General features: G+C 34.9%; 1 protein-coding gene across 1 annotated transcript in view; it reads left to right on the plus strand.

The window, feature by feature from the left end:
* The window catches only part of Alcam (activated leukocyte cell adhesion molecule), a 188,440-nt gene that overhangs the window by 139,795 nt on the left and 22,303 nt on the right, over window positions 1-26,342 (plus strand). Inside the window, exons 3-11 of the mRNA XM_026406439.2 lie at window positions 1,650-1,869; window positions 9,270-9,334; window positions 10,480-10,567; window positions 11,031-11,213; window positions 15,995-16,122; window positions 17,669-17,801; window positions 21,555-21,667; window positions 24,483-24,618; window positions 24,728-24,861. Coding sequence (XP_026262224.1) covers window positions 1,650-1,869; window positions 9,270-9,334; window positions 10,480-10,567; window positions 11,031-11,213; window positions 15,995-16,122; window positions 17,669-17,801; window positions 21,555-21,667; window positions 24,483-24,618; window positions 24,728-24,861 — 1,200 coding nt within the window. The remainder of the gene's footprint in view (window positions 1-1,649; window positions 1,870-9,269; window positions 9,335-10,479; window positions 10,568-11,030; window positions 11,214-15,994; window positions 16,123-17,668; window positions 17,802-21,554; window positions 21,668-24,482; window positions 24,619-24,727; window positions 24,862-26,342) is intronic.

Here is a 26,342-nt window from a genome sequence, read left to right on the forward strand (position 1 = left end):
AGAAACCAATCAAGAATGGCAAATTTGAAATTGTTAGTGAAGTGGAAAGCTCTGGCAAACCCATTGGTTGCATTTAAGGTACTGTGTGCTCCAAAGTCAGACTTGATCAGTACTTGTAGTACACATGCTCTAATTTAACATGAGCACCTGAAAGACAAGTGGAAGGTGTGGAAAAAGTGAAAGAGAACATGATAGGATAGGCCAGTTTCTCGACATCACAGCTCCCAGTGAATGGAGATCACAGGCCCTGTTCACTCCTCCCAACTCCACTCTCTGCACCTCTTCATTAGCATCTGCCACAGGGCCTGCCATAGGAGAGTTATCTCACCATTATCAAGTGTTATCATAAAGAAACCAGGCTGCTGAGCTCAGCTCTCAGCTTTATCAGTAGAGACCTTGAAAGTTATCTAACCAAACCTTATTATCTAATCTGTAAATGAGACTAATACTGCACTTTAACTTACAGGGTTGTTATGAGCATTAAGTCAATTAATTACTGTGTAGAAAGCCCAAATAAAGTATCTGCTATGTAATTAAGTACTAAAATATTAATAATTATTATTTATTGCATAAAGGAATGAATATAGAAACTAACATATATCCCATAATGAAGGAATGATTGAAGGCAAAGATTTGCACTATAACCCTGTGATAAAACTAAAAGATTTAGGAGGAATATTATCAATGTATTCAGATATTTAAGAAGTTAAAACTTTTGGACTCCAAGATAAGTTTAGTAACTTAGTAACTCATTTTTTTTTTAAAGTGTAAGTCTCCATGAATTTGACATGATTTTAACATGTTTTATCAAACTTTAGTTTTTTCAAAAGTCTTATGAGGTAAGTAATGGAGGGCTTGGTCCCTGTTTTGAACTAAATTACTTACTAGGTAAGAGAATTTTTGTTGAACAGGGAAAGAATTGCATCATGTGTCTCTGTTCTAGGCATCATTTTATATGCCAGATTATATCATATTTTGAGAATGTTTTCGTAGGGAAGCCTTTTGAGTTGAGTTTTATAATAAAAATAGCAGAATTATGGATGGTAGTGGTTAATCTGAGTCTTGCTTAATGGACATGATTGTTTTACAAGAGTAAATACTGTTCCTCCGTGAAGACTATTAAAGGACATGCTGTGTAAAGGTCAGCCACATCAGCTCTGGTTGAAAGATGTGCACATTTGAAGAATGGAGATTAAAGTAAGGAATATGCCAGATATAACTGCCCAGGATATCTAAACCACTATTTTCAATTCAAGCATATGACTGCTGTGATGGTTTTCTAAACATCATTTTATACACTCATGTGTTTGCTTTTTTCTATTTCACACTAAACATAAGACTGGCCGTCATCAGTTTCAAAGAAGTCACCAATTCTGTCCTCCAGATGTGAGAAAAGCTCAGATTCCAAGAGTCACTTTTTCATTTTCACACATTTCAACCAATACCTATAAAGGAACCTATGGCTCTAATTCTTATGAAGTGATTTTCTGTAAACAAAGGTTTATGTGAAGCTTGTATAAAAAATTATTCTTGGTCAAAAAGTATACATATTAGTGAACTAATGTGATGAAGGAAATTTGTTGCTTTATATAATTCTAAAATGTTGGAATACACTAGTCTTTTAAATTTATTATTATTTTAATTTTTAGGAAAAGCCTGATGGCTCTCCAGTATTTATTGCCTTCAGGTCCTCTACAAAGAAAAGTGTGCAGTATGATGATGTACCAGAATACAAAGACAGACTGAGCCTCTCGGAAAACTACACCTTGTCTATCAGCAATGCAAAGATCAGTGACGAAAAGAGATTTGTGTGCATGCTGGTGACTGAGGACAACGTATTTGAGGCACCTACAGTAGTCAAGGTGTTCAGTAAGTAGTCTGTAGAGTAACTGCTAAGTGGGATTAGAGGCTGGTACTTGAACATTTTTCTTTTAGTAAAAAGACTGATCTCTGTAATGTCTCTACAGCAGGCATCTATGTAAGAGGATTTCTAGAGATCTTCCTTCTGCTCATCCACACTGTCAGGAAGGAAAACAGTCTAAAATTCAAATAGGAGATTTGCAGTGAGGAACTAAAAGCTCTGTTGTTTTGTCATGGAAAATTTTCTGAGACACAGAGTAGTACAAGTGATAACTGGCATATGGTCTCTAACTTTCACTGATGTGTACAAATAAGTGTTCTGTGAAATATACAGATATATTAACACACGTATAATTATGAATATCATACATACATATACATGGATTTGGTTGAAAGATAAAATTTTACCATTTTAATATATAAAAACAAGAAAACACAAATTCAAACTATCTTATGACTTAGAGATCTAAGTTTTCAATTTGCATATATATATATATATATATATATATATATATATATATATATATCCCCTGATCCTGGTTTCTAATGCTTATTTAAACTTCAAAATAGTCACTTGGTTTAGAAAATTATTCTAAAATAAAAAGCTTAGCACATCACAAATGACTGTGGGGGGCATCTCATGGAGAGAAAATAGAGTAGGGTTGGAAGTAAAGAAAATTATGGAAGAAACCTAGCTAATTACTATAGTCACTATGGCAAAGTTATTTTTCCTAATCATAATGTATAGTTAATGTTACTGTGCAAATAACTATGCAAATAAATGACTTGAGAAGTTATAATTAGAGCATTTCATCTTTTAAAATTCAAATAAAAAAATAAAAAGTCCCACCTCAGTTACATCATGTTCTAGCAATTACAGGAGGAAATATAAGTATGAAAAATTTCAGAATGCCAATTCTTTTTAATTAGGGAACAAGACCTCACTTTCCAACTTTTTTTCCTTTGCTTTCTGATAACTTGGCAGCACCTACAAATTATTAAAATAAATAGTGAAGAAACTCAGAGGGCCTCCAACCACAGCTAGTAACCATGGATTTCCCAGTTCTCTTCTAATAATCTGTGCAACTAAGTAGGTCTGTCCCGTAAGTATTTATGTAAACTTCAAAGAGCCTATGAGTTCATGGTGTGGACTCAAAGAGTGCTTATACTATCAAAGGGATCCTTTGTTCTCAAGAAGAGTCTTGTAAAGGCATATTACATGTTTCAGTTGATTAGCTTTTGCCTTAGAGGGCACTTTCGGGAAACCATCCACATCTCGATCATTATATGCATCAAACCAAGTACAGGTGTTTGCCAGTCAGGCCGACTTCCATGAAACACAAGAAATAATTAATTTCCATTTGATTTGTCATGGCCCATGCCCTTTCTTTCATTTATTCTATTTCATATTCATATTATTTAGAAAAATGGATAATTGCAATGCTCAGGACACGTTTTCCGAAGAGAACAACCAAAATATATTTATTATAGCCCATGATATCATAAATATTAACAAGATATCCAGAATGTACCATAGTGGCCACCCAAATAATTATTTATATTAATTTTTCATTTTTGGGCTTTTTTTATAATGTGTTAAGCTTACTCAATAACAAGAGAATAGAGAATTAAGTTGAAAATGTTACATATAGAAGCATCATTTGTGACATTTTCCAAAATTGCCCTTAAAAAAAATGCCATACAGAAATCTTTAAAAAAAAAAATTCAGTTGGTCTATTCAATAAAATCTGTAAGCTGTTCTAGAACATAGAGGATTCCTATGATTGTGAAAACACACTCATATCCCACAAACTGCCAGCACCCCAGCCCCCTTCTCTTTTGAATGTTGTTGAAAACAAAGCCATTCTCAGAAACAAAATTTGCATTCCAGGCTGTGGGCCAGGGAGAATTTACATAGACAAGTTACACACTCTTGAAATGGTGTTTTATACTAGAAATCATGAGATCTTCCAAATTCAATAAAATGAACAACATAGGTCATGATAAAGACAGTGTTTCCAAGATCATATAGGGGCTTTTCCTTCCTTCCTTCTTCCCTTTCTTTCTCTCTTTCATTCATTCTTTCTTTCTTCTAATAATGAATTTACTTTGGGTCACTTTGTGTGAAGCAAACAGCAGCTGTGACAGGCTGACTTTCATTCTGTGCATGTATATATTGCAGTCACTTAAGAGTTACTAGGCTCATCAATCAGTCCTCTGTTTCCCTCTGTTGAATCACCTAGCAACGTGCACCATGTACCACAAAATTGACTGTGGCTTATGTGAGCCAATTCCAGATCAGCCTGCTATGGATTGCCATCCTCATGGGCAAAGTCAAATTGTTTTTATTCGAACGAGAGGCCCTGACTAATGACTTTACCTGCAAGTAGGTTTCTTTGTTTAATTTCAAGTTGTACTTCAGATGCAAGAAATCATACTTATAAACCAGCCCAAGAACAAATAAGTGACAGGCTATATCACCACTCATCAGCTTTGGTTTTTGTTTTTGCTTTGGCTGAATAGCATCAAAATCATATTGTGTTTGTATTTACTGCACATTTGAGGTTGATAAAACTATTCGGAAGCAAGAGCAGACCTTTAAAACTTTCCAAAGAGTCATTCCAATGATTGTGCAAAAGGCATAGAGGTCAAATAGGTGTCCAGAGAGCCAAACAGCTGTCAGTGGTGAAATGGAAAAATCACTGAGCTGGTCACAGACGACCTTGCTTTGTCAGAGCTGCTATTAATTTCTGACCTTGGACAAGTCTCTTCTCCAGTCTGGGGTTGATAGCCTCATCAGTAAAATGAGTGTTTTAGATTAGATGGAAGGTTTTTTCTTCTGTTTACTAGGCTCCTTTTCAAGCACACACACAAAAAAAGAGGGTTTGGGAAGGTAAGGAATTGCTACTATTCAATTTTCTAGAATTCTAATACATTTTTCATAACTTGTTCATGCAAAAGGTAGCTCCAATTACTCAGGAGGTAGAGGCAAGAGAGTCCTTCAAATCCTGAGTTTGGGGCCAATCTTTCTAAATTCTGGGCAGCAGAGTGAGACCTCATCTCAAAGGCACCAAAAAACCAAACCAGACAACAACAAAAATGAAGCTAGGTTCACCTCTACAAAAAGCATTTAGACCCCAAGACCTGTAATAATTTGTAAGTGTCCTCTACTCTGCTGGTGATCTATGATATTGCAAGGAAGACTCTACAGTGACAGAGACTGGTGTTCAAGTGGCTCAGTTCTTCTCATGGTGCTGTGCAGTGTTTGTTGGCTTTATACAAAGTTATCTCAGAGCTTTCATTTAGATACTGCTATCAGTGCTCCCTTCTTCCAACCTCTCCAGGCAAATGATCAACCTGAAGGTAATATTTTTAAAGGACAAAGAAGCAGAAAATTACTCATTTAACAAATGGAACCTAAATTGCATATTTCAGTTTGATTCTCTAAATATATAGACATATATAAAATGTTTTTTTTCTATCTAGTGAGAAAAACAACATGATTTTATGGACACCATAGTTTACTTAAAGAACCTCATGATTTGTGAAGGTTCATGGTTGACAAGGACTGAGAGAAGTATTTTCTGTCAACTTATCCAATGAACCTGTTCTTTCTTTCCCTCCTCCCATATCAAATCGAGCTGTCCTGTGTGGGTTTTTTGTTAGTGTTGCTGGAACACTGTGGGTGATACACAGCAGTTTTTCCCTCACTACATCTTCATCTGCTGTAAGATGGCTAAACATCAAAAATGACAGAATTTGCTAAGTTGTTGATTTCTAGTTTTTCTGAAAGCTAATGTTCATAGCATACACTAACAGTAGCCTGAGTTTTAGAGCAAAAAAAAAAAAATACATACCTATTTTAGCATGTTTCCTCCTGAAATTAATCTCCATCTTTGTACCACACTTGCCTTCTTTATTTAGCAAAAGAATCTCCTGTATATTCTCTCCAGCTATTGATAAAACAAGAAAGCCAGAAGGAAAAGAAAGGCTTCTAATTACAAAATATTTCAAATTGCTCTAAATAGTAAATGGAGCTTAGATTTTAATTATGTATGGTAAGACCTCGAAGGATATTAGTGAAAATCCTACAGTCTATATAGTTTAAAAAGAAATCATTTGAGTCTTAGTGTTATATCCCATTTCTAAAGATGGTACATGCTACTAAAATCATCAGCTGCCCCCTTCTCCATCCACCCCCATACATAAAGTACTGTACTATCAGATTTACAATGAACATTAAAAGATTTGGTTTTCAGTTTTCTCATCTACAATTTTAAGCTATCATATGTAGCCCTTTGATAATATAGTGCCTAGCTACATCAATTGAAAGAGCCAGGTCAGAAAGGAAAAAGAAAATTAACCAAGGTATGGTTCCACCATTTGATAAATATTCAGTTGAGTAATTTTAGAGAACCTAGTCATGAATGTTCAGAAGTAATATTTGGCTCAATTTTAAATCAGTGCCCTTGACTAAATTACTTTAATAATACAAGTAAATTTGTGGCATTGCTTTTTCCTCTCAATTTTATACTTGGTTATGAATCCTTGAATCATATTAAGACATAATTCACATAGGTTTAAAAAAACACTTTGGAATCAATATGCAATTTTGCTAAAATAGTACGTGTCCTCTTTTATAGTTCTCCAACTAATATCCATTGATTGTTACAACCTAATTTAAGAGAAAATTGTATACCAAATATGTAGATAATATAAAGGGTTTGAGACAAAAGTTTAAGGAGAAAATAACTCAAGGAAATGCAATAGATATTATTCTTATTTCCACAGTATTGACTGTGATTCTCTACCAAATAGAAAGATGCATAAAATGCAAAGAGGACTAACTGTAAGCATCCTTTCATGGGAATTTTTAGGTTTCCTACAGCTTCATTTTATTGAAGTAAGAGGGAATTTTTTCAAGTATTTATGGAGACAAAGTATACATTTCCATGTACAAAGGATCAAGGATTGTAACACTAGAAGCCAAGTGTTTATGGGTATGTGTGTATTGATAAAACATCACAGTGTTTACAAAGCAAAACAGAGGTATCTGATATACTAAGAAGTCAGTATGTGTCCCAACTATTTTAATATTTTCCTTTGTTAAGTGGAAAAATAACAAAACTTGGCAAAACTGCCAACTTCATCTTCTTGTTTAGAGCATAAATTCATAGGAGGATTTTCAAGTTTCTTCCTATATTCCAGGCACACTGCTACTGAAGAGAAACTAAAAATCATTTATTCTTTCCTTCCTGTTAATGTTGTCTCTTTTTGACAACATACATTAATTTAATGTCTTCTGTCTCTTGATCTCTTGGAAAGGGTGTCAATAAATTAATTTATTTCAGTGGCCAGAGAATTTGGACTTAGTTAAGCCCCAAGAATTTTCATTCTGCTTAAATATTCTGAATGCATTTCTCTCTTAAATGTGTTAGATATTTGCCTTTAAAACATACATTCCACACAGAATTTAATATTTTATTGATAACTCAGCTAAAATTTTTATAGCATTCCCTCAAAATAGTGATGACATAAAGATGTGCTGATGAAGGCAAGGCTTTGACCTTGATACCATGTGTTTCCCAGAAACTGATGTCTATCTTGAGGGGAGTTTCTGGTCAATGTTTAGAATGTTGTAGTCGCCTTTCTAATAACCATTTGTTTGTTAATTTAATCTTAGTTGTCTTTGTTATACCTTTGTATTCCTCCACATTTCTTTTCCTGTCTTTCTTATGTTTTGTTTCCAGCCAGTATATTTGAAAAACTACATAATCATCATTGTTAAAATTGTGGAATTGTATTTCTAGAATTCAGAATATGTGGGCTCTGGTGTAATTAAAGTGCTTGAGTTCAATATGTAAGCAGATTTATAATATTCATTGTTCTAATTTCTAGTATAAAAATACTTGCAAAGAACTGGGCATGTTGGTGCACACCTGTAATCCCAGCAGCTCCAGAGACAGAGGAAGGAAGATCACGAGTTCAAAGCTAGCCTCAGCAAAAGTGAGGTGCTAAGTGACTTAGAGAGACCCTGTCTCTAAAGAAAATACAAAATAGGGCTGAGGATGTGGTTCCGTGGTCAAGTGCCCCTGCTTTCAATTCCTGGTACCCTCCCTGCTGCAAAAAAAAAAAATAAAAGAAAATAATAAAAATACTTGGAAAGAGAAATCAGCTTTAATAGTAACCTTGAGAAGGTTACATATTTTCAGTACACTCTGGTGATGTCCACTTTGTTATTTCAAAGATTTTTTTTTGTCTTTTTCCTTGTTTTCTGTAATGGACTTAAGGTGACATCTCATAAAGGAATTTTAAGTTGAGTAATAAGTATACTGCAGTCAATTGAGTTAGGTTTGTTACAATAAAAGAAAATATCTGGTTATTTTCATTTGTTTGTTTACATGAGAATAGAATAATTCTGTTCCCTGAGACATGAAAATTAGTGACAATGAGGCAATTTATATTCTCTGTAAACTAATTGTCGGAGCTATTTTAAAAGTACAGAATCCATCAATGGTAGGAAACTAGCAGACAAGAACAAAATAACTTAAAATACTTTAAGTAAGAATTTGTTCATGCAATTTTTAATCTATTGCTCCTAAAGCCTCTATTAGAATTTATGTTTATAAAACTTTCTATATTTAAAATACTTCTGTTCATTATCTCAGGTTCCAAGTTTGAAATATTTCCCTACACTTAGTTTCACAGTATGAATGGACTTAAAAGATATTTAGAAAATTTGGGTTTCTGCATTCCTAACTAATTTCCCCATGATTTTAGAGCATTGTTTCATAAACTTCATTGTGCCTAAGAATCCCTGAGGAACCTGTTAGAATATATACATTGATGGGATTTTTCTCTAGAGAATCTGTTTCAGTAGGCTTGTTAGGACTTAGAAATGTGCATTTTAAACAAGTACCATTGTACCCAAAAATAAATAAATAAATAAATAAATAAACAAGTGCTCCATGTGAATTAACATCTTTACCTAATGGGTTTAAAGTTATTGATAAGTAAATGTGCTCACGGTAATCAATTATTATTTAGTACACTAGCCTCTATTCCACTATCAAATCCATATCCACTGCTTATAAAGGATCCAGAAATTATTGCACATATTTTATTCAAAGAAGTTATAAGCACTTAAATTAATATTTAAGATAATGAAGCAAATATTTGGAGAAGTTGACTTCCAGGACAAAGATAAAGCTTTCCAATGATTTGAAATAATGGGATGTGCAAGACCATCAGATGTTTTAAATCCAGATTATATATAAAAACCTATTCTTTATTCTGTTGCTTGTTCTTCTGTTTTGAGTATATGAATTATTATTTTTTGTCATAAATTAAATCATGGATATTCCTTTTTTTCCCCTTCCATTTATATTCAAACTCTTTCTCAACCACAGAGCAACCATCTAAACCTGAAATTGTAAGCAAAGCACCATTTCTGGAAACAGAGCAGCTTAAAAAGGTAAGAACTTGTTTTTGATTAACTGCTTTTTACTTAGTCTAATGTTGAGTGCATTTTCCTGGCCTCAGATGCCACAACAAACAAGATGGCATTCGATCACATGGAGTAAACAGTGTTGCAGGTGCCATTCAGAAAGTACGCAGAAGGTGCAGTGGGAACCCTATGATCACTGTGCCTTGTGGCCATGATGATATGAAGGATGGTGTGGTCATTTCTGAAGGGAGAAGTTCTTGTTATTTGAATGAACTGAATGTTTAATACAGCCAATGAAAGATGAGTAGATTTTCTCCAGGGTAAAGATAGCAAGTGCTTTCCAACAATATGAAGTAATGTGATATGAAAGAGAATGACATGTAACGACATGTTTCAGAAACATCAACTTTTGGTATTTCTAAAACCTTGGTTTCTAAGAAGTCAAGAGAGTATGGAAAGAGATAAAGAGAAGCTGAATCATGAGAAGTCTTATACACTACATAGGGAGTTGGACTATTATATTGACAAATTAAGCCATTGAAAGTTTGAAATAAAAATGTGAGAAGATCAGATTTGAACAATCACATTAGCAAACAAAGAGTAGCAGTACTGAAGTGGGGGAAAGAATAAACTGAGTAATGCTCTCATTTTGACCAGCTAAAGTACCTAAACTTTCTTTTGTATGTGTATGTATGTGTGTGAAAACATGTTCTTTGGATCATATTAAATTTTAATGCACAATGTTATTTGATAAACACTTAACATTAGTCCAAAATATAAGTAGAATGAAACTGGACAAGCAGCCAAGTCTTGATACCAACTGTTTCTTTCATGTGAAGATCCAGAAGTCTGATAATAGTCAATGTTACTGGAGTTATATCATGCTACTCAGTTACGGTTTGAGCTGAATATGTCAAAATAAATTTGCCAATGCCTTTAAGTGAGTGTGATTTTATCATTAGTGGCAGGATCTATTGCACATTTAAAAATGGGTAAGGCTATATTTTTAATATAACAAAACATTGTTTTTATAAAAGAGAGCATGTATTCAGTCAGTCAATGTCAGAAGATAAATGAGTCAAGACACTCTGCGTTTCCTAAATATTCTAGGGCTTTCAAATTGACAGCCCCTCATTGAAACAAAGAAATGTTATTCCCCTTTTATTTTTCAGTTGGGTGACTGCATTTCAAAAGACAGCTACCCAGATGGCAACATCACATGGTACAGAAATGGAAAAGTGCTGTCACCCCTTGAAGGAGGTGAGTATGAGGTGGGCAATAAATTCAAAAGACCTGTTTTGATTTTCTCTTGCCTAGGCATTTTCTAGACTGTCCAGGATCTAAATATGCTGTCCTCTTCTTATATATAACTCTATGCTTTGTTAGTTTGAGTATCCAGTAAATCATTACATGATTTTTAAAATACCATCTTAGCCCTTGTGCAATAGAATTAAGAGCAGAGAAAATTATTTCTGTACATGGCATGTTCTAGAAGTTAATTAAAGCAAGTGGGAGATAGGATTCCAGGATACTATTTTTATCTATGTCTTTGAGTCATGGTTCTGAAAAGGTATCCTACCTCATGGTATGTCAATTTTATCTCCTGTTAAATACAATTAAAAGAACAATTAAAACACTCAAAGGTACTATGATATTTAATTAAGGATTGTTTTTTTTCCAATAAAGGTTCTATCATTACTTCTTCATTCTTTATTTTCTCCAGTGGTGGTCATAATTTTTAAAAAGGAGATGGATCCAGTTACTCAGCTATATACCATGACTTCATCTTTGGAATATAAGACAAGCAAGGCTGATATACAAATGCCATTCACCTGCTCTGTGACATATTATGGACCAAATGGCCAGAAAACAATCCATTCTGAACAGGCAGTCTTTGATATTTATTGTAAGTAACTCAATGAATAATTTTATAACTGTAATATATTAGAAATAATATGCAAATACTAATAATCTCTTTGAAATTCCAATCTAATTTGTCTTTGGATTCTGCTTCCAACCTCATTCTGAAGCCATGGAATCCAAGTAATCTCTTTCTCTTTGAGAAACCTAGAGAATAAATGCTTACCCATCTTAAAATATAGTTCACTTTACACTGTTCTTATGAGCATCTCCTGTATTCTTCCTGGTATTAAGTTCCTTAATGATAAGATCTCTAGCTTGGGTGAGTCCTTCTGGTAGGCCTCATACCTAGTACAGCCATGTATTTTGTAGGAATTCAAAAAGTCTTATTACCATTTACTGAATGAATGACAGACAAATATAGACTTATGACCAACTAGCTTTCTGAGTGGGGGATTGCTATTTTAATAAAGATTTATTTTAATAATTAGATCTACTACTTAATTTAGATAGGATGCTATATTCCAAGATATTTTGGATAACTAAGTCATGAATTTGAAACATAGAATATTAAAATAAAAAGAAATTTTCATGGTCTACTGTTCCAATTTCATTATTTTATTTAACAGAAATATGAAGTACAGAAATGTCCTGTAAATTAGCTATAGAGACTGGAATAGAATCTTTTTCTCCACTACTGGGCTCTCTTTTTGAAAGACAGATGCAAAGATAATCTAATGATTTAGAGCAAAGATGTTGGTGTTCCAGTCCCCGTGTTATCAATTACTGTACATTTCTAGAACAGTAGCTTAATTACCATAAATTTTATTTTTCATAGCGTGAAATGGGAAAAATATAACATCTACTCATAATGTTGTTATGGAGATTAAGTGATATCACAAGTCTAAAATAGCATAATGCATCACACATGAAATGCTCTGTAAGCACTACTGTGATTATTACTATGTAGTATCACTACATACACAATGTAGACCTGGAGATTTTGAGGGGAAATGCAATAAAAAGTTTCATTATTATCTAAAGTGAACAAAAAATAATTGTACTCTTATGTATTCCAGAAAACCTAGCACATATATTCTGAAGGATAGGTAGAAATGTGGGCTGAAACTTTTGAACAGTTTTACTTCACTTACATTTCTGTTGGGTTCTCTGAGGCACAGAATCTTAACATAGAAACAAAACTGAATTTCAAGACTTGTCCTAATGTTAAAAGGTTGTTTTGCCTTAAACTTGGTAGATGATTTCCAACCTGATTTTAAAACAGGAAATTTGAATATTCCATCATTTATAGCGTATTTAAAATCAATCTGTTATTTCTATAAATAAAGGCTATTCATAAATAAACCCTCTTGATGTAAATTCAGAGATACAAGATAGGAGAGAATGTCAAGATGAGTAATAAGAATAGGGAAATTGGCTTAAGAAGAGGAATGAATGTGAGTCCCAGGCAGGCAGTTAGGTGCCCAGTGAAATCCTTGGATGCTTAAGAAGGAAATGATTTTACCCTGCTGGCTGTGAACAGTGCAAGTGGCATGGCTTTTGAGAAAACCCTGTATGAAATGGTGGGCTTCATAGTGAAGACACAAAGGGGCTTCAGATATAGACCTGACATTTGAGGAGTGTACTATTCCAGTAGAGAATCAAGACACCTACATTAGAAGGAAATTGTTAGTGTAAGGTTGCAGGTGGTGAATGTCACAGGAAGTCACAGAAGAGTCCTGAAAGCTCAGGTATCCAAGGACAGTTGATCTCAAACTCTCATATGCATCAGAAGAATCCTATGGACTTGTTAGAACACAGATTGCTGGATCTCATTCTCAAGTTTCTCACCCAGTAAACAAGGGAAATGCTTCATACTTTGAATTTACAACAAATTTCTCAATGACTAATGCTGTTGATCTGAGGACCACACTTGGAGAACCACTGCTCCAGGAAGGCTACAGAGAATAGAAAGCTAAATGAGAAAATACACTCAAGAAAAAGAATTCTAATGAATTTAACTTGAGAATTCTTGAAAAAAATGCACCATTCCACTTATCCCATACCCTAGACAATCGCTAATAAAATTGCAGAGCATCTAACTCTTTAATCTCCATGTTTACCTGATTTCTGCTATGGGTACTGCCTAAGTTTATGCCACCATTCTTATGCCTATGTTTCTGCAATGATTTCCAAAATAGTATTCTTCTTGTCTGCCTATTTTTCTATGCTCAGCCTAAATTACTCCAAGCTGCTGCCAGAAATATCTTTCTGAAACATAAAATGGAATAGAGTTACTGCCATGATTAATAGTCTTCTATGACTTCCCAGAGCTCCCAGATTAATCTTTACACTCCCAATTTCAATATCTCTTGAGTCCCTTATAGCCATAGTCCTGCAATATATCTCAGCCTTCATTGCTGCACTGTATACTGTACCCCACTGTGGACTATTCTGTTTTCTAGATTCCTCCAGTAGAGTACTGTTTACATGCCTATCCATGTGCCGCTATTGTCTTGCTTTTGTCTTTTGGCACCTACTTATTTTTCAAAACCTGGTTCTAGGGTGAATTGCTCCTGTAAACTTCCCAATACTACTCATATAGCACCAACAGTGATCCAGTGCTCACATTTATGCAGTTTTAATGTTGTCATAATATTAATTGTTAAGTTTGGTGTTGTCATAGAGCGAATGATCATTAAGCAAGGGAAGATGTCATTTCAGTTTTATAATTCTACCACTTAGTGCTTATTTGAAATAGATACTAAGCAAATGAATTAATGATTGGACAGAAGGATGCATGCATAAAAAACCTGAGTAGATTCTTTTAGTTATATTGTAGGAGTTTACTTAATGTAGTGAGATATGAGAATCTCACTTAAGCTAGATACAAGCCAAATTGTGGATATTAAGATAAAGCATTTTTATGTCAGATCACTATTATTCAAAATGTTACTTCTGGAAGCTGCTTCAGAGGAAATAGTTATGAAAGGACAGAGGAGAAAGGCTCAAGGTGTCAAACCAAATGAAATTTGATGGCAGTATTTCAGGGCAGGTTAATTAGGGCGTAAACTAGGGAAGTGTTGGTGGGAATAGAAGAGAATCAAATGCAAAATATGCTGTGAAGTATTAATCACTGAGACTTGGTGATTGAGTGGGTAAGAGAGGGCAAAGGAGGAAGTCAGAGTAACAGCAAGAATGATGACTTACTAATGGGCAGAGTAAAATTCAAAGTCAGGGGCAAAGGGAGAACAAGAGATCATTAATTTTGTTGTAGGCATGTGAGTGGCCATCCAGAAAGTGACTGTTAAAATGCAAATGTGTTGTGATAGACCTCTGATCAGAGTTTAGTTTTCAACTCTTTAAATGCAGAACAGAACCTACTGAAAAGGGAAGGCAGAAGAGCAAGTTAGACTGATTGTGATCCCTAGCTGTTCTAGAGTCAGTGTTAATCTGAGATGCACCACAGTGATGTGCTGCCAGCCAAACCTGAGTGCTAGTCAGTTAAGCGCCATGTCTAAGAGTGAGTGGGACCCAGAAATGCAGTTCAGTGGGAAGCAAAAAGCAAACTTTACTCACTTTGCAGCTTCACTGGGAAATGCTGATTGGAGAATTACATTAAGCAAATCCAGAAAAGAAAAAAAAGATAAAAATAAAAACAAAAAGCATCCATCATTGTGCAGCCTCAGAACATTCTGGCTAAATATTCAGAGATGCCTGAACATAGAGGAATGACAAAGAAGCAGTGCATAATCATGCTTCTAAGTGTTCCTCTGCAAGTTAATTGTAGACGGTGAATAAATGACTGCAAAAAAATAGAACAAAAAGCCCACCAAACTATCATTTGCTCATTTCACTTTACTAGCTAATAACAAAATAGATCTTTGTAGAGATGTTATTTTTAATGGCACCAATTTGAAAATATAAGCATATGTCTCAATAAGTCTTACTTCTTGTATGAAAGATTCTGTAAAATAAACCTTTGGATTATATGATTGCTAAATTAATTGTTCATTGCAACAGTATGACAAATGGATAAGTAAGAAAGCACATCATTTACTACATCCACCACTACCTTCTCTTATTTCATGTTTTCTAAATATTGTACCATTGTATCTAGCCTTTAGTTTATTTAGCATTACACTGTTGAGCAGTAGTCTGTACTAAAGAATACTCTTTAGCCCTATTTTCTCCACAAAATGACCAGAATGGAATGAAAGTTACATCTTGGCTTCAATGAACAAGACAGAATTACAATGCACTTATAGTCCTGTTGATTGTGTTAAGTGTCTCTCTCAGTTCATAGGATTCATTGTTCAGAAAGCAGATCTGCTCTCCTGCATGCCAGAAATCTTGCTGGTGTTTAGCTCATGTCTCCTTTTATTTAGTACAAGGTATTATTATGTAATATGAATGCAGTGAGACCTGATAGCTTCAGTGACTTTGCTAGCTGATTTAGTCTTTCCAAACTATAAGATTCATATAACATAGTTAAATTTCCTTATAATGAAGTCATACTGTGAGGTTGTTCCTACTGGTCTTTTACATATAAAATAATTACAATCATTCCTACCTCAGTTAAGGACATTTTGCTAAGAAGAAATTGATTTTTATGTAATAGGGTCTCTTTGTAGTTTGCTCTAACTAAGATTAGTGCTTGGTATGGCAAGTGGCTATTAACTTCAATCCTTCTATAAAAAGATACATTTAAGTAATTACCATTACTAGCTTCTTGAGAAAATTGTGTATAATTTAGTCATTTACATTGTATGCACAGTAATTTGGTACTTGACAAAAATGGTTAACTTGTGCCTGTGGCTCTTGCAGATCCTACAGAGCAGGTGACAATACAAGTGTTGCCACCAAAAACTGCCATCAAAGAAGGGGACAACATCACTCTTAAGTGCATGGGAAATGGCAACCCTCCTCCTGAGGAGTTTTTGTTTTACTTACCAGTAAGTGCCTAAGTATTACTTGAGCTTGACTGCTATCATTTTGTCCTGTTGTTTGGCCTCTAGCTAACATCCAGAATTGTATGCACTTTGATGGCTTAAGTGAGAAAGAATGCTATTTGGGGGCAGAAAAAAACACCACCTGTAGAATATCCTTTGAAAGCTTTTGTGGCACCTGACAGTGTTCTTGCCTTTGCTCAACTTTGAGAGATTTCAGAGACAAAGAGGTAAAACCAAGCTGACCACAGGAAACCATAATTTCGAAAACTCGAGGTTTAATTGTTTGCATAAGCTATAAGAATATGTTCATTATAAGTAGATAACTATAAAACAGAGATGATGACAGCAAATGGTCTGAAGTGGATTCTGTATCTACCCACAGTGTGGCCCTGAGCATACCTCTGATCTCCTGAAGTGAGAATAGTTTTGTTACATATTATATTCAGCTTGATAGAATTATGCTCTGAACTGTCTCTTCTTATCATGTATAATCTTAATTTTTCAGTTCCTAAATTCTTATCCATATCATAGCTGACAGAAATAATATGCATTGAGGATATTTTGGACAATTCCTCCAGAAGAAATAATTTGCTTGTGTTCTGGATGTTGCAGTGATAAAGAACCTAACTAGGAAAGAGCTTTCTAGGGATTCTTTCCTCCTGTAGCTTCGTGTTTGACATCACCTTTGCACAGGGACAAGCCATGTACAACTCAATACTACATTTCCTGCAAGGATGTCCTTATGAATCTCTCCACTATATTATTAGGAGTACGCAAAAATATCATTCACCACATTACTGAAAAGACTAGCCTAAGTAACTCTTTATAAACTTAAATGTTGACAGAAAGCTTTGTTTTGCCTATTAAATTGACATGCTGCTTTTGTTTCATTTGCAAATGGAAATTTTAAACTAATTAGGTTTCCATTTTGGCTATCAGGAATGACAAAGCCATATTTATGTCTCAATTTTAGCAACATTATCTGCTGCTTATCTTTTTTGACATTGTTGTTAACATATACTCCTATTTCATCCATATTTTTCCAATTCTTAATTTGTTATTGTTTTCTTTTCTATTTCTATTTTATTTTTCTGTGTCCCCTTTCTCTTTTTTTTCTGATTCCCATTCTTCTCCTTCCTTCCTTTCTTCCTATCTTTCCTTTTAATTTGAATATATGGAATATTTTCTTTTAAACTGTCCTAAATCTTTTTGTCTAATTAGGTAACACATAAATATAAAAATAAAATATTGGACATCTTTAAAAATTTGCTTTAAAACTCAAACATAAACCATACTGTCATAAAACAGATATCCTCAATATAATACAAGTTAGCCTTCAAAATTCCTTGAAACATAAATATTATTTCTCTAGAAATCAGATGTTGGTAACACAAGCTTTACTCTTTTTTTTTTTTTTTGGCCATTCAAAGAAACACATTTCTGTTTTTTTCCCTTTCTGATAAAATGCCATCTTCATCAATAAATACAACTGTTCTTATTGTAGCCACCACGTGTATGTAATCATCTGACATCTTGCTTCTATCTAAAGGGACAAATGGAAGGAATAAGAAGCTCAAACACTTACACATTGACAGACGTGAGGCGCAATGCAACAGGAGACTACAGATGCTCCCTGATGGACAAAAAAAGCATGACCGCTTCCACGGCCATCACAGTCCACTGTAAGTCGCCTTCTCCGGTACAGAGTGACTTCAGAGGCCCCTGGTAGTTTAACATGGCTGTCTTTTCTAATATATTGACTCTGTCTTTTTCATAAATACCGTGTTTGGATAGAATGGTAAAGATCATCAGAATAAACTCGACTGTGATCAGGTTGGCACGATAGCTTTGAAACCTTGTCTGGATTTGCTACAACTTTTGCCCACAGTAAATCTAAATGTCTTCAGTTCGTTGTATCAGTAAAAATATTCATATGGATCTTAAAGAAATAACTCATTATAATATATATATACATATATATATATATATATATATATATATATATATATATATTAATTAATATTTAGGTCTTCATTTTCTTTTATAGTGCTGATGGTCTATCCCAGGGACTCATGAGTGCTAGGAAAGCACTCTACCATGGATCTACCCTCCCAAACCATACTTAGACATTCTTCAGGTTCACAAGATTTGCAGTTGTCTCAGGAAAATGTAGATTAAGTATCTTTTTTTCCTATTACAGAATAATATTAATACCCAAATCCAGGAAAAAACAAAGTTACTATAGACTGAGCAATTGGAACAGGAAGTGGAGATGACTAAAAGCCATTTGTTGGTTGAATAAGTAAATTTCTGGAATCAGAACCTCTTCAAAATCACCTTGAACATAAATTTATTAATAGCTTTTAATCCACTTTTGCCCTACAGATATTACAAAAGTTATTTTTGGCCCCCATGGCAGTGTTGGGGGGAAAAGATACGTAAAAAACAGACTTGTAATTGAGTTCTTTATTTCATAATTCCTAAGAGTCCCTATTATTGGTGTACATGATGCATCATGGAATTAGTAAACTTATTCATTCATACTACCCACTACTAAGACTAGAATTCAGAGTATTTTGAGCAAGCTTCAGTCTTCTTGTTCATATAGGCCAAACTTTCCAATAAGTTGTTTGCACCCAACAGTGCCAAGGTTTCCTCTAGACATGGTGATCCACTGAATCCCTTTCATCATGAGGCATTTCTGTGTTTCCAAAATTAGAAGAGACTTTACAAATTGTCCTGAACACATGGTTCTAAACCTCTTACTCTACCAATAATAATGCTTGGAAAACATGTAGGAGAAGAGCTAAATCTTTGGGGGGAGGCAAGAGGGGTACTTTGGGGAATAAAGCAAGCAGATGCTTGCTTTTGATTGTCTGATGTTAGAAGCGCACTCCAGGGAGCCCTGTGCAAACAGTGCACTGCTAAGAAATGTTCACAGCTGAGCCACTCCTCTGTTTATTCCATACTCCCAGTTGCACAGGATTAAGTTGTTTGCCATCAGGGGATAGTTTGGGAAAAAGCAGTGACCTCTTAGTAGAACAATAGAACTACTTTTTCTCTGAGGGCCAGTCAGTCATGGGACCATTTATCTAGGCCTGTTCCAAGAAAAGGGGGGGGGGGAGTAAAGAAAGAGAATGTCCCCAACAAATTAAACTGCCTGTGAAATAGCTTTCTGACATTCTTGTTCATGTTTTGAGCATACCAATGCCTTCAAGATGGCACAGTGTGCTTATGTTTAAGAGATGCTAGGTATATATGACCCTAAAAGAAGAGGGCTCATATTTATATCACTTGTAGGTCAGGCAGGGAGGAATGGAAAACTGACTGACAAGGCAGAAGACTCAGTGGCAGCAACAAGGTGCCTTGATGATTGGCTGATAGCAAGGAAAAAAAAAAAAAGCCTAAGAGATTTCAATGCATTTAACTGGATTTAAATGTATTTCAGTTTTGACAGGCAGACTATAGTGTTGGAGTTTAAGGCCTGTAATTCACTCTAAAAAGTAAAAAAGGTATTATAAGTCAATCAAAATTTTACTCTGTTATCTGAATGCTACATAAAACTATATTTGCCCATTTATCTTTGTTTGTTTGTTTTACAAAAACAGGATTTGTTTCCCTTTCATAGATAACTGAAGGGAATGTGGGTAGAGAAGCACAATCTCTACATGCACAGGTTTGCAGAACAGACCTCTCATTAAGACTCTCAGTGTACAGATTCCTGACTGCTGCTGAAACAGCTGCTGCTACTCTGCCAATTCATGCACACAGAGATTCCTCATCAGAACTCTCAAAATCCATCTTTATCCTCTAAAATATTTTATCTTCTCATTGGCAAGTTAACTATCCAACTAACAAAAGCTCTTAAGTCACAGAGAGTAAAAATTTCACTTTATAATTCACTCAAATATTCTGAGAAAACTCCACTTTTTTATGTGATTTTTTTTTCTACTATGAACCATCATTTTTTAATATGTATTAGACTGAGAAACTCTGTTTCTGCCCTTCATTCATTCAACACTAGTGTTTGAGAGCCTATTATGTGGCAGACACTATGGATGTATCTGAGAAGAAAAAAAAAATCCTGGCCAGTCTCCTCATGATGCTAGCAGTCTAACTGGAGAGGTGAACATTTAAGATGTAGACAGTCAACAAAACATGTAAAACCATGAAGCAACATAAAGTGCAACAGCAAACCCCTATACCACAGAATAAAGCCCCAAATTCAGTAAGGCAAGCACAGTCCTCAGTCCAGCCTCAACTGATTGACCGTATTTACCTTCTGTGAGTTCTCATAGTTCAGCAGCCATACCGGATCATTCACCATTGTGGAATCCGCCAAGTTCTCTTGCCTCTTTGCTTTTGTTTATGTGGCAAAAGTTGTTCCTACATTTCCACCTATCAACCACCCGCCGTTTCAACCACAGGAGCAAGATACAAAAATGAATGCCTCCTACAGAAGGCTCTCTTACTTCTTTGAAACCTAGTTTGGCTTTATTCTTTATACTCCCATAAGTCTTTGTTTTTACCTCTCTTTGTAGCCCTGCCTTTAATCTTTCAACAAATATTTACTGAGCTTCTAATGGTAATAGGTTTGCAACTGGGCACTGACTTCACAGGCTATGTACCACAGTTGGTTGAGTGCATATCGCCTAATCAATGAGTGCATATCCTAATTAATTTGTACTCAGTACTCATCTCTGTATCCCCCATTAGTGCTTGGAGCATAGTAGCTCTACAATAAGTGTTTATTCAGTTGAATCAAATTTTCCTCATATGGATCATACTGTGACAGTGAGATTTTTGTAAAAATTATTTCCTATGAAAACTTATATCCTTAGATGTAATTCTTCTCTGTTTCTAAAAAATTCTGTTGGCAGTGTACCTAACAATAGATCTTATTTAAAAGTTCACTGCATGAGAAATGGAGTAGCATTAAAAAAAAATCTAACTATTTGTCAATTCTCTCTGCAGAAATGCATAAACTATCTCATGGTTTTTCAATTTATCACCTGCTGTCTAAATATACTTGATTTTCCAACGTTATACCTTGCCAACTTTTTTTCTTTAACAATACTTACCGAGTCATCATCTCTCTTTATTTTCTTCCAGAAGCAATTAAATAATTTTTTTCTTAAGGTGATAGAGCCTAGGGGTATATTTATATTCACTCAAAACATCAATTATGTTAACTGCAAATAAATGCATAGTCAATTAGATTAACCATTCATTTGTCCAAACTGATCTCAAAGCTGGCTTGAAAAACTAGGATGAAAAAATAGTTATTTTAGTCACATATGTCAGTCACATATATCTGAGTTTTCAAGTCAATTAGGATTTTTTTTTTTTTTGGTCTTTTTTCTTTTCTTCTCTGAAATATTTCAACTACTTACTCCTTTGGAGTTTGCATTTCAAGCAGATTCTCTGCTTCACAGATTTGGATTTATCCTTAAACCCAAGTGGGGAAGTGACCAAGCAGCTTGGTGATGCCCTGCCGGTGTCGTGCACAATATCTGCTAGTAGGAATGCAACTGTAGTTTGGATGAAAGTAAGTCATAGTATTTTTGTTCTATCCTGCTATTTTGAACTGATTTGCTTTTAGGTTATTTTGTACTCTATGTTATATCCAAAAATGCATATTTATGGATAATATCTTTATACACTCACATATTCGCTCACTTTATCTCATACAAATTGAAACACTATACAATTTTAGAGGTACTTAACAATCGTGTGGCTCTGAAACTTAGTTTGGGCATTACTTGATGTGTGTATATTACATGACGATGTGCGTGCATGCTTGTCTACACACAAACAATACAATTAAGAACAATTTACAGAATATTTGAATCCACATTATACTTACATGATGCTTATAAAATCCCTGTGGAGTATATAGTTCACTTGTTATTTTCCCCAAGTTACCTGTAGAGAAATTGGCGTGAAAGAAATCAGAAAGCCCATGAGCAAGTAGACTCAAGTTCAGTCCTTCTTCAGAGTATTACGGTGCTCTGGTCACACACTTTCTGCCTCCCTGATGATTGGAACTGCCCTTAAGTTTCTGAAAGTAGGATCTGCTGGATTAGGAGCTCCTCAAGTTAGAGGTCCTTTTCATCCCTGGGCCATCAGAGAACACCCAGAACATTCTAGGAGCTTAGTATTTCCTGAGTGAATGCTTATATTCATGCAATTGTCATGGAGGACCATGACTTCAGGGACCCAGTTGTCGGTATGTTTTTAGAAACAGAAAATAGGATTCATAATTAGTCATTTGACACAAGGAAATGGATTTAAGTGATCCCTCCACTTAAATCCTTGGCTAGAATATCCAAACCGCCAGCACAATGTGTTACCACAGCATGGCATATAACAAGAGCACCCCCAGCCACTGATGTCCTGAGGAAATGCACGCTCCATTTGACACAGGCATTGAAAAGAACTGACTTTATCAAAACCTGTAGACAAATTTATTGCTGAAGTTTCTCCTTGGTGAAAATATCAGTTATTTTGTATTGCTTTACTATTTGTGTTTTGATTGCTTTTAGTGCTAGATTCTCCGTTTCCTGTTTCGCTCTCCTTTAGTCACAGCCTCATCACTCAGGTCATTAAACTGTCGCTCTATAGTCTGCACGTCAACATGAGATATTTGTAGTAGTCAATGGTCATAAAGCTTGACAGTTTTTAAACAATAATCAATGATGTAATGAACACCCACCACATGTTTCACTTCAGTACTAGAGAAATGAAAAGTTTGCTATATCATAAGTAGCTTCTTGGAGCTGGGGCTGTAGCTCAGTGGTAGAGCGCTTGCCTTGCATATATGAGGCACTGGGTTCAATCCTCAGCACCACATATAAATAAATAAATAAATAAATAAATAAATAAATAGATTTTTTTTTTAAAAAAAGAAAGTAGCTTCTACTTCACCTGCACTCTCTGTTGTCAACTACTAGTAATGTTAGGAATAGCACTAACACTAATATCAGTATTGCTGATAAGTATTCCTGGGCCTTAGTTAGTGATAGCAAGTAGGAAAAAAAAATCCACATGTACAAAGGACTGTGTTTAATTCTACACTTAGGAGTATTTTAATTCCTGGCAAAAATAGGATTATTTTTGTATGTCAGGTGATTTTTTAAACTGAATGTTATATTTTCTTTTTCATAAAGTTTGAGTGGTAATTCTTTTTTAAGGGTTTCCTTTTTTAAAGCCTTTATTAGTGCATTATAGTTATACACACTAGTTAGATTTATTTGGACATCATCATTCATGTATGCAATTTAACTTACTCCATTACATCCCTGGTGCCTGCTATTTCCTGCCCCTGTTCCCTTCCCCTAGTCTGTTAGTCCCCTCTACTGGTCTTCTTTCTGTTTGTTTGTTTCTAATGGTGTTTTAGAGATCCACAGAAGGGTAGAATCCACTGTGATTTATTTGTACGTATACATAGATTAATTTCATCAAATTCTTTCTGCATCTCTTTCCCTTTCCCCTCCCTCATCCCTCTGTCCAGTATCCTTCTACTCCACTGATCTTCCCTCTGTCCTTACAATTTCCTTCTTTCTCTTTATTTCTTTTACTTTGTTCTAGTTTCCTCATATTAGGAAAAACACTTGACCCTTGATCTCCTGAGTCTGACTTATTTCACTTGTCATGTTCTCCAGCTCCATCCATTTACCAGCCAGTGCCATAATTTCATTCTTCTTTATGGCAGAGTAAAACTCCATTGAGTATGTATACCACATTTTCTTAATCCATTCATCTATTGACAGGCACCTGGGCTGGTTCTATAACTTGACTGTTGTGAGGTGCACTGTTACAAACATTGATTTGGCTGTATCACTAATTATTAAGGCTTTCTTGTAAAAAACATTCTTATTCTAATTGTTGTGGCTCTATAATAGATCCTCTATGTTGATAACTGTATCAGATAAGGTAATTTTCAGGCCTGTATACTCATCATTGTTTAGGTACCACAAATCTGAATGTCTGGCAGTTCTACTACGATGAGTAGGGACTGTCAATTGAGGACATTCTTTAATGTGAACATATTGCCTTATTTCTATACTTAAGTCCTCAAAACAATTTAATATAGTTAAGAATATAACCTCACTTCACAAATAAAGGAAACTGAGTCTCATCAGCTTATAAACTTGTTCCAAATTATCAATTCCATACAAGAGAAGTCTGAACTATAACTCAGGCATGTCTGACTCCAAAACTACAATGAAACAAAGAAAATTTTTTAAATGCTTATGTGTTCATTAGACCCAGAAAAATGTTTTAGGTTTAAGTAGTATATGATAAATACATTTAAGGTTATAATTGTGCCCTGTGAAGTAATTTACTTTTCATTTAATCAGGATAACGTCAGGCTTCGTTCAAGCCCATCATTTTCTAGTCTTCATTATCAGGATGCTGGAAACTATGTCTGTGAAACTGCACTGCAAGAGGTTGAAGGCCTGAAGAAAAGAGAGTCACTGACACTCATTGTAGAAGGTAGTGAAATAATTGGGCACCAATTGAAATTGTTCTTTGAGAATCTTGTTACCTGGTCTTCTTTATGATCTTAGTTCATTGTCATATTTTAATTGTAATGATATTTTAGGAAAACCTCAAATCAAAATGACAAAGAAAACAGATCCCAGTGGACTATCTAAAACAATAATCTGCCACGTGGAAGGTTTTCCAAAGCCAGCTATACAGTGGACAATTACCGGCAGCGGAAGCGTCATAAACCAAGCAAGTATTTTTATTCTTGTTATATTCTGCACTTGGTCCAAAGTGGGGTTTTATTTAGGCAACTAAAGTGCAAGCTAGTTTGTTACTGCATGCAATTTGCAGTGTCCTCTCAGAGAAGACTCTTGATAAATTCTTAATCTTCCCAAAGGAAGAACATGGCTGAAAGAGAAATCTTAAATCCCAAGGCCATGGAGAATGGAGAAACCATTATTTTGAGGTCAGTGTCTGTTTTTAAACAGACTCCATGGTCATTAATTCCCAAACGGGGTTGATTAAAACATTAAGGTACACACTTTTATGCCTAATAAACTTATATACTTGAGTATAAGCAGCAGCTATTACTTTGCTTAGTTATGCATGTTAAAAGATAATTTTTCTTAAAACTGGGTCCAGTGTGGGAGTGGGGTATGGTGAACACCGTAAATGGTTGTGAACATATAGTCTGATTTGCCTGTTACAGGTTAAGGCCAGAATGAAGCAAGCAGCAAACAGTGTCTCAGCAATGTTCTTCTAGCCAAAAGAGGACATAAGTCAAACAATGTCTGTACTCCATGTAGGACATTTTAGTAATTTTAAAGGATTAAGAACTTATAAACACTTCCATTTTCTGAGAGAGAAGAAGAGAGAGAGACAGAAAGAGAAATGAATATCTGGCCTGTAACTCTATACACAGAACTGTAATCCCACTAACTTGCCAGTGTCCATGGGTTACTGACATACTTGTTAATTCCATTTTTTGTGACGGTTTTCATGCCTCTTCATCTCAGTAGAAGCAGTTAAAGACTCTTCAGGAATACCCCCAGAGTACCATTTTATTATTTCAATCTTCTTTCCTGCCTTCTTCCTAGCTTTGGACCCAGTTGAAATTGGGAAAGACATATAAATCAAAAAGCTTCAAATTAAATTTCAGTTAGAATCTCTGTTTCCTTTGTCCTGGGAAGTTGGGTCTTTGGTTTACTCCATGTAATATAATTTTGCAGAGTAAAGTGGATCTTGACTTTCACCTATGGGTGATGCATGTATATTTGCATGAGTTTGGATATAGCCCCAAAGAAGTGGTGGCACTTGAAGAAAGTGATTTCTGATTTGATTAGGTATAACAGACACACACAAGTAAGAGACCCTGCCAGAGGAAAGCAAAGAGGCACAAGGTCCTTTAAGCCAAAGGAAATGCAGTTTTCTTCATTCAGAATAAAGACCTGACTCACCAGAATTGCTGACAATGTACAGATTAAATCCAAAAAGTGAAATGCTAAAAAAAAAAAATAGAAATGTTTCTTTTCTACTTTCTTCTTTTTGCTCTCTAGTTCAATTAAGTGATAAGTGCAGCAGAAAAGAACCTTTAGGTACTGGTTATGCAGGCATAGAAAATAGAAAAACAAGCACACAATAAACATCTGACAAACAAAAGAATATAAAGATTGAAAAGGCCATCCTGGAAATGAACAAATATATTTTGAAGAGATTAAAGTAGGAAAAAC

Source organism: Urocitellus parryii, chromosome 2 (assembly GCF_045843805.1).
Source record: "Urocitellus parryii isolate mUroPar1 chromosome 2, mUroPar1.hap1, whole genome shotgun sequence".
Classification (NCBI taxonomy): Eukaryota; Metazoa; Chordata; class Mammalia; order Rodentia; family Sciuridae; genus Urocitellus; species Urocitellus parryii.